General features: G+C 37.5%; 1 protein-coding gene across 3 annotated transcripts in view; it reads right to left on the reverse strand.

The window, feature by feature from the left end:
- PDSS2 (decaprenyl diphosphate synthase subunit 2) overlaps positions 1-13619 on the reverse strand; it is a 127156-nt gene that overhangs the window by 30484 nt on the left and 83053 nt on the right. For all 3 annotated transcript variants that reach the window (XM_075145616.1, XM_075145617.1, XM_075145615.1), the window contains one exon: positions 2715-2789. In XM_075145616.1, the coding sequence (XP_075001717.1) occupies positions 2715-2789 (75 nt within the window). The remainder of the gene's footprint in view (positions 1-2714; positions 2790-13619) is intronic.

Consider the following 13619-nt stretch of genomic DNA (forward strand, 5'->3'; position numbering starts at 1 on the left):
AGTTTTCCTGCCTCTAAAAGGAAAAAAAAAAGAACAGGTGACAATATAACCTTCTGCTTTTCCAAATTTAACATTGAAAATGCAATTACTAACATCCCTATGCCCTACTCTTAAAAAGAAATAAAGTTTGACATTTGAGATTTAGTTGCGGAGTAGATTAAAGCATTTGTCTTACCTCTAGGAAATGTTGTTCACATTTTTGTTTCAGTCAAATTGCAATTAGGGATGGAAAGAAGATGCACAAAGGATACAAATAAGATAGACCAACAACTGACCTAGTCCATTTGGCAATCTTTGCTAAAGAGATGTTCAGAACACAAATGGGACACTGCCTCAGCAGAATAGTGTGAGCAAAGCAGCAGGATATGTCTCATACTCAACATGGAACCAAATTTCTCAGAGGACAAGAGAAAAAAAACAAAACTAAAGTAGATCCCACACTTGTTTGTTCTAGGTCTCATCAGAAGCCATGCACTACCCATTATAAGACTAAACTTCAGACACCGTCATGTAAATTTCAGTATCTATTATGCCACCATACTAATTGTGTTTTGAGTTAACTGGGTTCCCCTTAGGAAGGGAATACTGTACTTTTAACTCTCCTCAGACAGAAAAAGTCACTGAAACAAAATAAGTCTTTGCTCTTCGTAATTGGACTAGGGCAGGGTAAACATCATGCAGCTGTGCTTAGTTTATCTCACACTTCCCTTGCAATCTGCACATGTGGAGTGCTTCAGTAACGCAACAGAAAATAAACAGAAAAAGAAAGACTAAGAAAAAGAAGATTAAGACCTTCTGCAGTGGCAGGAACCCAAAAGAGTCCACAACATTTCTCATACAGGGGCCATGGTTAAAATAACATGCAGTTTTATTACTGAGATGGACTTGTAGAGCTTTACTTCTACACACAGAAGAGTAGTTGTTTTTTAAAATAGGACGTATCTGGGATCTACTTGTACTTAGAAACCTGCTTGAATATAGAAAATAAAATTTTAAACATTCTTTGCAAAAATCTCAAAGACGTCATCTATTTTAACATATAACCCTGAGCACAGTACTTGGGAGCAACCCCAAAGGCTGCAGTCTCTTTATCCACGGGTTAAACACAGCCGGTGCAGAAGGACCGCCAAGTTCCCAACGTCGCATTGCTGCCACGCTTCCACCTAGGGTCCCCTCCTGAGAGGTGCCAGAGGACGCTCTGTGCACGTCGTCCTCTGTGCGCAGCCCGGCAAGCCCGCAGCCCCAGGCGTCTCCGAGCGTGCCATTACCACTTTCCTGCTAGAGGCTCTCGCTTCCTCCGAGGGAAGAGCTCAGCTCATCAGCATGATCGCTTCCTACCTAACTGGTTTCAATCAAAATGAGAGGGATAAGCTTAAACCAGGTTAGTTTTAGTAACACGTCTTTGCTGCTGCAGAGCCGGAGAGACAGATACTGACCAGCGGCGTCGCGGGGTGCAGCAGCACCCTCCAGGGCCCAGCCGCTGTTAGCTGACGGCACTCTCCCCTTGCCCACTGTGGTTTGGCTGGTGCAGAGCCATCAGTGCAGGTATCTACTGCAGTGGTAACTCAGGGCTTCGACTAAGGTATTAATTTTGCTACATACTACAACACAGCAATAGTAAACCAGAGCTGCAATCTAAATACACAACAAATATAAATGAATTCATATATTTCTGCAATCTTCAAGGTATTTCACCTACTGAACATTAAGATTCAGGTCTCTGAGGCAAACTAGGCATGTGAGACCACATCACTATAAGAAAATCTATCTACACCTCAGTGGATTTCAAGATAGGTATTCATATATACATACTGGTTTTCATTCAGTGAAAACTTGCTATCATAAAACCTGTAGAGATCATGGCAACTTTAAATAATCAATTTTTTGCATGTGTTAAGATACAGTCATAGCAAATGAAAGAACGAACTCTTTTTTGCCTCAACATCCTGCCGAAGCATGCCTACTTCAAGAAGTGTCTCTACAAGTTTCCTTAAATATTCTAGTAAAGACAAAGAAAACTAGATCTAATTTGACCAATTTTCATTACAGTTCTTGCCACACAATAACACAGTACATCCGTAATTGCCCTTGACGAAATACAAGATTATTTGGTGTGAAACACTGGCAGCCGCTGTCTTTGCCCATGCCGACTGCTGCAATGCGTGCACGGTGACTTTTGGTGGAGAAGAGTACGGTGCTACACTCCTACTGCTTCAGGACAAAATTCATGTTGATACTATTAAAAGGTGAAGAAGAAGAAAGGACCCGACATAAGTTTGGGATGAAGCATTTTGTAAACAACTTCAGGCTTGGAAATGAGAGATTTAACATGAAAGTATTAATGATGTTGACAACATTATAATAAATGCCTGTCACAGAACCTTGACTAGAAACCTCCAGAAGTGTTTGGAAAGCCCATAGTAAGACAGGTCTAGAGCTCCTGGTAATGACACATGATATTATTTTATAAAGCTCTCATGGAAATAAAATAGTCCCTCTTTGAGCATTTCTAGAAACTTCCATCAGAGTTCTCAAGTGTCATAACAATGTTACTGCTGAAACTCACTAGGACTGCAGCTAATTCTCTTCCTCCCTCCCCCTCCTCCTCTTAAACAGATGAGAAAGTCATCACATTTACTGTAGTCACACATTAATATCACCAACCTTCTTGGGTATGTAAAACTACTTACCTCAGTAGTACCTCAGATTCTTACCTCAGATGATTTTGAGTTTTCATAATATATACCTTGAACTAAGTCACCAATAGCACTTGAAATGAGTTCCACAACCTGTAAAAGAAGAGGAGAAAAAGCCTTACATCTTTAATCGTCACCAAATTTACTAACAAAGCTACTGCCAGGTTTCCAGAGAGAAAAACGGTCATAACTTTCCTTGCAGAAAGCTAGTTGTGAAAGACTGCAGGATTTACTGGGATATATTCTGCACAAGCACGATCCTGTCTCTCTGTTAAAACCTCTACTACAGTAACTCTTCTATCAAAGTTTTAAGTTAATATAAATGAAAAACAAGACTTTTTTTTTTTTTTTCCTAAAGTGTGAACTATGGAGTGTATTCTCACAAGGACATTCACAGAACTAATAAATCCCAGTTCATGAATACGAGACAGTACCTCATCTGGGCTTTGTTTTGTTTTGTTTTTTTCCTGCCAAGTAAATACTTCACAATACCTCTCATTGGGAGCTGTTAAAATTCTAATCTTCGTGGCTAATACAGAAAAGTCAGAATCCATAGAAAGGTAACCTTTCAAATGTGATCATTTGGTATTCGGGTGCCCTGGGAATGCACTGTGGATGTATTTAGTGCATGGCCTGAGGCTCAGCTGTACCACATACACTGAAAGTCTGCAACATGGGAATGTTTAAATCAGATTTATCAATCTGTATTATCTTCAGGGTTCAGACTTTTTATTTTATTCAAGCGAAGCCTAAAAATCTGAACTTGATCCAGAATGTAAAACAAGCAGTCCACAATCTCCCTGGAACTACTGTACAACTTAAAGTCATGCACATGAACTGTCTTAATTGGAACAAAATACCCAGATTTATTGTAAAATTAGATGCAGGCATTTCAAATAAGCACACCTTAAGGCTACCCCTTTAGTAGCTCACAAAGTTTTAACTTCTTGAATGTTTAATTTCCTATGCATATAAGTCTATATCTGATTCCTCTTTTTGCTTCCTAAAATTCAACGTAGTTCTTATTGAATTAAAAGATTTAGTTTCAATTTTTATCACTCTTGTAACTGAAGACAAGAAGTCAAATGATAAAATCCTTAACAGAAAGATATTTTAACATTTAGGCATACTTTATTTGATAATAAAAACACATTTGTATGCTAGTTTTGAGTACTAGCAGAAAGGTTGTGTGTTTTCTTTTTTTTAAAACACTGGTTGATATACATATTCATATACACAGAGCAAGCGCTAACTTTAGAAATGGTGCTGATTAAAAGTCATGTTTTTTCTTGCAGTGCATATGGGTTAATTTGCAAGATCTATAAAAACAGCCAAAAAAAAAAAACCCTCACGTTGCCCTTTAGGAAACTAGATACGGAAGAAATATTGTAGCAATATGAGCTGCAGAGGAACTGAAAGGACAATGATCCTACAGTGTTGCCAGATGTGTTGAGTTATTTAAGTGGGGAACAGAGAAAATGAGGGGCTTTTTTTTTTTTTCTTCCTTCTCCCCCTCCCCCCCATCTTTTTTTTTTTAAGGTATCAGATAAGCCCTATTACCAAATCCAGGAGGATTGAGTATCGCCAATAGGTCTATGAAAGTCTGTAACTAAATGCCCAGGATCAGATTGTATTACAGTTTATACAAGCAACATCCCAAGATTCTTCTGATGGCTAGGACACATAATACAGATCAATCACTCACTAAAAAATGTTATGGTTTGTGAAATGGTCTGAGCTCAGAGACCTATGCTGGTAATACGAACAGGAATTTACAAAGACACTGAGTCCTACTCTAAATGTCAAAGTGATAGTATGAACTTTTAACAATGCATCTGGCTCTGGATAACTAGACCTTTTCCTCTCTCGTCTGAAACTCTACACTGAGCAGGACCCTGTTTTGGGGTTTCTTTTTTCCACCTCTCCTCTCTCTTTTTAGTGCAACTCTACTCTCAAAGGCAATTTTAACTGACTTAAAACAATCTCAGTGAAACATTTGTGAACAATTTTACCTCTTCCTCTTATAGGTTATAAAACATCTTAGGAGAATTACACATCCACTGTTTAGAAGAATCCATATATTAAATACCACTAGGACTTTAGTGACATATTGAACACTATATGTTAGAGAGAATTTAGTATTAATATTACCTCCCTTCTTTCCAAAGATCTCGCCCCCCTTTTTTTTTTACTAACGTTTTTCTAAGGTAAATGCAAGGCCATACAGATCACTACCAGGAATGAAATTCCAGTTTCAAGAGCACAGTGGGATGCTTGCATGAGGCTCTGTTACTTCATCAACCCTTAATCCGATCTATGAAAAGCATCTGCTGCATAACATCAGTGGCCTGGGGTCCTGAGCATTGGGGAAAGCAATGAAAAATGAGGAAACCAGGTAATTTTCCTCTGTATCCCAAACTGACATAGAGGAAGAAAAATTATTACAGACTCAGTAGTATTCATGCAGTCAATGATACACTGACTAGTTCTTATGCAGCACTTTTCATCAGAAAATTTGAAAGCAATCAACATCCCCTGTAAAATTTATTCCTTCCTGTTTTGTATAAGGGGAAAACAGCAACGGGGAACTGATTTTCCCCAAAATCATGCAGCATGCCAGCGGAAGAGCAGAAAACAGTATCCAAGCCGTCCGTATTCTCATCGGTGCCTTTCTGCCTGACCAGTGCCCTGTTCCACTCGCTTTTTTTTTGTTTCTGATAAGCAAGTTTGAAGAGCAGGAAAGGTAGATGAAAAATCAAGTGCTCCCAATTGCTTTTCTTCTCTTCTCATTTGAAGACTGAGTTCCATTTTAAACAAGTTCAAACACAGGGAAAGGGAAGAAAGAACTGCCAGAATTAGTGCTTCAAAACAGCAGCGTCTTGAGACAAAAGGCAGCCTATTCATAATCTCTCTTCCCACTATTTTTCCACTCCTCTACACATTTCTTGAGAAGCCTGGTCCCTCTTAGGTACTCGAGATGAGCAGGAGTAACGTCATATTGAGAGAAAACAAACTTCCACTCCATTTTTCATTTTCCACTCTGCATCAGCATCTTCCAAAGCGCTGTTTTCTGCTCCCCCGGAGTGTCCGCAGGGCTAGGAGCAGCCCAGGGGATGACCTGTTCCTCACAGGTGACAAGTGCACACGCAAATAATTTCACGCCCTTTAAACACATGTTCTGCAACAGTTCTGCCAGGGTTTGGTTTGCTGTTTTGTTTTTTTGTTTTTTTTTTTTTTTTTCCTAAGGAGGTATTACTTCTGTAGAGAAGTGATGTCTTCCATTTTTAAAAGGTGAAACATAAAGGCCATCAATTTACAATGAACATGGGGAAAAGAGATGGATCGTTAAAGCTAAAATCTTTCCTACTATTTAGGCAGACTAAGTGTATAACATGATCTAAATTCTGGATACAAGCACGTGATGCCTGATCCTATAGCGAGATAGAGCTGTGACCTCTCCGATTTATGCAAATATGAAATAGTCCAGAAGCCTGTGCTGCGTTTCAATGCCAGAAGAGATCTGTAGGCTTGAAGATCAGAAGCTTGGTGAAACTTAATTTGCTCTTTTCTGTTATAGTAACTTATTTGTCAAAAATGCACAGCTTTAGCCCTTCAAGGTTCTTTAAATTTACTTTGACTCTAGTTTCTCAAGCTCAGATTTTCTAAATATTGATTGAAGAAATAAAACAAAGCAGTAGTAATTTTCTTAGCGGTTCAGAAAATTACTCGGGATGTTCAACCATCCACACGTTGAATTTCCTCCCTCCTTTTCCTGAACTCACACTAAATCTTCCAGGTAGTTTACTTAGGACCCATCTATAAGATAAATTCAGGGTTCAGAACTCGCAAAACATTCAGCCCACATGACGTAGAATAGGGCCACGCGTTCACTGTCATGGGTACAGCAGCTCGGTTCTTGCCTGCAGTTGACTGCCCTGGGAAATCCATCTCTGTTTATAAAAACCAGCCATGTATTTTAATCAAAGTGAAACTTTCAAGCTAGAAGGACTGCAGGGAAGTCACAGAATATAAGACATTTTGGTAGAACACTTTCTTCGAAGATAGAAGATACAATTCAGACTCCTTCAAGCACAGTAAGAAGAATGGATTCTGGGCTTCACTCATCCTTCACAAGATTTCTAAACACACTCGATGAAAAGAAGACATTGCTGCCATCAGTTTAGCAACTGAAGCACTTTGTTCCCTTTACTTGTCTTCGAAATATTTTGTTTAAAGTTCACTGCAACATAACACTGCATATGTATTTTTTCCTGTTTTTCACTCTAGTTTAAAAAAAGGAATGAATTTGAGCTCCATTCAATGTGTGGTGGTTTTATTTTAAATTCAGCAGCTGAAATGGAATTGATTACACAGACCACTCTATTTCAGAGTAGTAACACAGTGTCTCTCCAAACTCTACCGGATATTTTCAAGGGGAACATCAGGGAAAGGATGAAGCTCTTGCAGGAAGATGGGAAACAGCACTAGGAAGAACACAGTAATGGATACATCTTTGTTCCTTATCCTTCCTGATTTCTATTTGACAAACTTCCTGAGCTTTGCCAAATTCCTTTCAAGAAGTAATTCCTTCCTTTCTTAGTCTTTCTGTCTCTTTGGGCTGCTCGTCTTGAAACAATATCCTTTCCTCACACACCTGCTATGACAGATCCTACTCCTTGCTGCTGATGCATAGACTTGAAAATGTAGCAAGACTTCTCTACAGAAGTAAAGAAGAAAATTAGATAGTCAGGAAACATTAAATATACAGATGAAAGTTCCTTCAACTTGCATTTGACTCTCCCCTCCTTCCCCCCAACAAGTGTTAATTTTTAGAAATATTTCCACACTTAAAAATTCCAGGGAAAGTTATTAAAATTAAATATTCTCCTGCATTTGACACAGAAACATTGCAACACTAGGAAGTTGAAGACGAAACTCAGTAAACAGCTGAAATTGGATTTTGATTGTTCAATAATACCTTAAAAAAAAGGGAACAAAAACTCTAAGGAGTTCCAAGAACACTGGAATTCAATTTTCTTTCCAGGTAATCTCCTCAAACATCATTAGTCATACAGGTAACTAAGTGTGCCAGTCTACAGAATTTTTTTTAATGTAATGATTATTGGATCCTATTGGATTTACTATTTGAAATCATTTTGAGCCTTACTATTTTTTTAGAGCTGTCCCTCTCTTAGTTGAAACACACAGAAAGGACTTCTCACAGTGATTTGCTTTCTAGTAAATTTTAAATGCTCTTGGAAAACACATTTATAGTTTTCTTCACTCTGTTAATGATGAATTAGTAGCAAAACACAATATGCAGTGCAAACACATCACCCAAACCCACTACTTGATAGAAAGGTACATCCTAGACTTAAAAAATCTCTCCAAAATAATCAGCAGCAGTCAATTTGAATATTGTTAGTATTGTCAAATACCTACCTTAAGGCCAGTCTATCTTAAAGATTTTCAACAGTGTTAAGTTACCATTTTTATGCTGATGCAACACTATCCACAGAAGGGGTTTTCATTAGTATAAAGACTTTTAGTGCATAATTCAGTCATTTTCCTTAACGATAACACAACCAACAGGAGAAATATCGTTTCCCTTCTTTACCTCCACATGGTACCTTATACAGTGGATTAGTATCTTTGTAGTTCCAATGCAGCAGATCCTTGCACTGAAGCACTCAACCAACAGTTGATGAGTGACTCAGGTTAGAGAAGTATGTGATTTCTTCAGCCTGACCCTTTTGGACCGGATAATTTCATTGCATATTTTTCTTTTATATAAAACAGTGAACAAACAAGGTATCGTGACTACAGGGCTCTGTAGCTACAAAACCCACCCCATCAATAAATGACGCAGGAGAGCATGGCTATAAAACATTATTTCCAGTCATGCTGGTGCAGACAACTGTTGAACTGGGATATGTTCACAAATGAATTGTGGATTAAACTGAGTTTTAAAAAAATCAGCTCCAAATTGACAGAAATTATACCTGCAAGTGGTATTAACTATTTTGCATAGACTGTATCTGAATAAATGTGAATCAGAAGTAATATCATTTAGCATCTGACAGATGGAATCAACTAAACGAAGCTGCAGATGTTTGTTAAACTAGCAAATCAACAGTCCCCTGTACTAGGAGTGGCAGCAATCAGATTCTAGACTCCAAGTGAAATGCTGCTGAATTTCAAAACACTAATATTAACCACGAGTTCCAGTCTATCCAAAGATTCAATCTTCTTGCTAGCCAACAAGACATCAAATACCTCAGCGTTTTGTTTAAAAATACAATTAACTCATCTACATATTCCTATAATTTCATGCACTATACTATATTATTGCACTGAAGCCACTCCAGATGTAAAGCACTTCTACTAAAAATTTCACCCTAGGAAGGTTCATTTTAAAGATGAGCTTTACTGCAGTGCAGAAAGAGGGGAGGATACATAATCTATCACCCTATTTACAAGATATATTTTTTTAACCTCTCCTAGTAGTACAATGTGTATGAACACCTGCTGGGAATGAATGAAGAAGAGGGAGCCAAATTTTTCTCAGCGGTGCCCACTGACAGGATGAGGCAATGGCACAAATTAAAACATGAAATTCCATCTGGACACATGAAAACACTTTACTGTGAGGGCATCAAACAATGGAACAGGTTCCCCAAAGGGGTTGTGAAGTCTCCATCTGTGGAGATATTCAAAAGCTGCCTGGACATGGTCCTGGGCAATCTGCTCTAGCTGACCCTGCTTGAGCAGGGGGCTTGGACTAGATGATCTCAAGAGGTCCCTTCCAACCTCAACCATTCTGTCATACTAGCAGCAGGTGGAGGAGAACCACAGCTGATTTTGCATACTCACATCTGCAGCACCAGTAATAAAAGCTTTTCTCCTCTTTGAAATAATAAAACCAAGGCTACAAGGCTGGTGCCAAATACTCTCTTAAGGAAGGGTTCAGTTTACTGATTGTACTGGGAACAGATTTCCCTTCTACAAATAGTTAAGTTCTTAGGAGACTAAGAAAGGCCATACAGACAAATTTTAGATTCTTATCACTATTGCTAACAGCTTTGAATTGCAACTGAATCATCACAAAAATCTATTTTCTCTTTTAAAAAGTGTATTCTCTGTTGAAGTTGTATTCCAGGTGGCCAGCTGACTATATACTAACCCCTGTGATCTCCACTCCTTCTGCAAAATTGTTTATTAACCATCTTGTCATGAAAGTCCACCTCCAGAACCAAATATGTCCTAAGATCCCACCCATCCAAAGATGGATGTTAATATGTATTAAGTCCTCACTCAAAAAAAAAAAAAAAGCTGTTTGAGATAATATTGTTAAGACAGTATTTCACCAGCAACAGATTTGATTGCTTTTTACGCTACTACACACTCCTCAATATGAATCTTATTATGTTTAAGAAACAGACTTTAAATAAAGCCAAGAAAACAGAACTTGTGATCTTCCACTGCTTCAGCTATAAAAAGAATTAAGTTGGCATCGCAAATATTGCTCATGGAGGACATCACCTTCCACAATTTTATGAAAATGCATTTTCATTTTAAAATTTGTGTATGAGCTAAAGCTATTTAGCAATGAATTCCCCCCTGATGATTATTCATGGCTGTGAAAAAAAAGAGCTGTAATGAACACCTCTGCTTTAAGAAACCCGGACAGTGACAATACCTATTCTAAGTAGGTGGTGAATGAAGCAGCAGAACTGCTGGCTCTTGAGAGTCCTTTCTCACAGTGTGGATCTCATGCAGAATAAAACATCACGTACCCACAAGTTTTCATTACTTCAATTGCTTAGAATAGATTTTGTTTTCTTTTGAATATCCATTTCCTACATATTCTGGCAGACATCAACATCTTGGATACAGTTTCTTGTTAACAGTTAAGGAAATATCAAACAGAGCCACTTTTTAATGTTTGCCTCAAATCTTTGAAAGGCAATTTCTTCTTTGAAAAATGGAGGGGTTTGCCGTTTTTAAAAAAATATAATAAGAACCTTTCTTCCATAATTTGGCCTTAACATTCAATAAAATTGATTTTTATATATTTACACACATACACGATATGTGCATATATATATATATATGTATATCAAAGCCTGCAAATATTTTTGACTCCTAAACCATTTGTCTTCACCACTAGACAGCTGCCAATTCAGTGTCATACATTAACGTAGCAAACAACAGAGGGACAGACACTGCTACCTCAACTATCCAGAACACATTTCCCAGGTATAGCGATTATCTTGAGATCTTGGATGACCTCTGACTTTCCTCTCAACAAAATCAGCTTTTTCTTCAGTTTCTTCAAATTAGTTTTCTTCACTGATGCTCAAGAGTCACCTCTGAAAAGCCCTCTCTCTTTCATGTATAGAGAGCATATTAGTATTTTCCAGACCATTCTGTTAATTAGAACGAGGCATACAGTAGTGCTATCAGAAAAAGAACTACTTAACCTCGTGTCAGAAGTAGCTGTGTGCTTTACCTCTGCGGAGGACAATATTTATCTGGAATAATGACAGGTATTCGGTTCAGGAACTCAAGCAGTAAACTTTGACTTTGGTCTGCTGGGCAGACCAGAGAAGCAGAAAGATGTGTCCTATGTGGAAGACAAATTCAGATGGAAGTCGAGGAAATTGTTAGTAAGACGATTTGGGGGCAAGAACATTAAATGGACTACTGTGCAAACCAGTATGAAAATCTTTAGTATTCTATTGAAAATTCATCAGAACTGAGTGGATAACTTTTTCCTGAGACTGTTACTTGCTCAGTTAACGTAGCATTGAGACAGAATCTCAAACACTCACAATTCTGTCCTTGATAGCTCCATGCCTCAATGCTTTAAAAATATTCTTGAATATATTTTTGGGAAAGAGCTTTAATCTTAGACTTGATGATTCACAGTGATACTTATGACTACGTGTTTTGATATCTGTCTCAACCTCAGCCCTTCTATGTTCTGCAGCAGTCATTCTGCTACAAGGCATTGGTTATAAGTCATACATGTCCGTAAGGGAAGTGGCAGAAATCACTCTTTTGTCTTTTTTTTTTTTCCTTCTTTTTTTTTAAAACTCTTTTTTCATGCAGAAGTGGGAGGACAGAAAACAGACTGAAATCTAAACATAAAATTTTCCAGCACTACCATGGCCAACAACCACAGAAAAATAAACTCTTTCAATACAGACCTATACTAACCCCAGTGGAGTCTAGCTTTGGGAAAGCTTAACATAAGCATTAGCTTTAAAAACCAGTACAGGTGCAAAAGGCCACTAAGGTAAAGGATAGACCTATTTGAGGAATCCACTGATTAGGAATCAAAACAAAGTTAAGCGGTTGTAATCTCAAAACTGACATTCACTGCAATGCAATAGAACTCTTACAGATCAAAAAGGAGACTGTTTCTAACCCATTACCACAATTACAGATTAACTCTAATTTTTATAATTTCAATTAAATTAATATGTTAATAAACTGTGTCACCTAATCCTCTAATTTAACTTCTCAAAAAAATTACTTTTCAAACATAACCGCAGCCATTAAGGTAATGAAATTTTAGAAATATTTAATTATATTACCGGTTATAGATAGCAAAAGTGAAATAAAAAAAAAAATCTGCAAAAGATTCAGAAAACTGAATGCTTCATTTGCTCAGGAGTTATTTTAGGGGCTATAAATTTACTTGTTGAAAACAAAGGCAAATGATGCACTTGCTAAGAACTGTTCCACTGACACAAGCACGGAAAGGGGCAATGGGAAGAGCACAATGCAGTAATTAGGAGATTCACTAGCATCATTCTACAATTTTATCATCATCACCACCACAAGAACTGTTACCTCTAATGACAGCAGGAATGCTACACAAAAGTTTTAAGGCAGTAGCGTGGGAAAAATTTGAATAGCAAGTACTGATACTGATAGATTTTCACCTTTTATCTCTAACATACAGGTTTTTTTTTTCCCTAATGCTTAAAAACTTTCATCAACTATTACAAAGAGTGCTTTTTTGCTACCAAAGGAACTTCACATGACTGTCAACAAACCTTTAGTACAGAAATCTTACTAAAAAACCAGTCTTTGAGAACATTGGGCAGAAAAATCAATACATGTCCATTAACTGGACATAAAGCTTGTTTGAATTACAATCTCTTTTATGTTTTACTTTAAGGTAAACTAAGACCAAATTTACCTCTCAGAAGTGGATGCAAATTAGTAAGTTTTGGTGCACCCTAAATTAAAACAAATAACAGTTTCCTTAAGAATTTATTCATAATTATGTATGAATCATAATGACGTATTTCTCAGTACTGAAAGTGTGCTTGCATTCTCCAATAAAATCTATGCTAAGTTGTATGCCAATATTGGGTACGTTTCTCAATATTTTAAGATACAGAACTTCTTATTTAGGGGTGCCCAAAGAAGAGCTTTATTTTGTAATAATGCAATCATGATGGCTATGTTATCTTATGTCATCCCACATTAGGTTAAAGGTTGAAAAACATTACAATTCTTCCTTGGTTTACTTCTCCCCCATTTCCCAGATAAAACAGTGTTCCTTAAGTGTACTTTTCCATAAATCAGTTCAGAGCTCTTTCAACTTATCTGTATTTTTCAGTAATGTCTGGTTTTGAGACACGCTCCCGTGGCACTCTAAAATACTAAACTAGGATAAAAATACTCAGCAAAATAGGTACTATCCTACTCCCTATCTAGTCCAGTACGTCACCATCAAACAGTGCCTCAGGGGAAGGTACAGCAAGACAGACATAATAACGTACTTCAGAAAAGCTCTTTAGCCTGTTCTCTAGAAAAAAAATTTGAAGGTTGTTTTTCTTCATTTTTTTTTTCTCTCAAGAACTCAACTTCACCATCAAACTTTATAACCTGGGTCTCTTAATC

This window comes from Calonectris borealis, chromosome 3, assembly GCF_964195595.1.
Source record: "Calonectris borealis chromosome 3, bCalBor7.hap1.2, whole genome shotgun sequence".
Classification (NCBI taxonomy): Eukaryota; Metazoa; Chordata; class Aves; order Procellariiformes; family Procellariidae; genus Calonectris; species Calonectris borealis.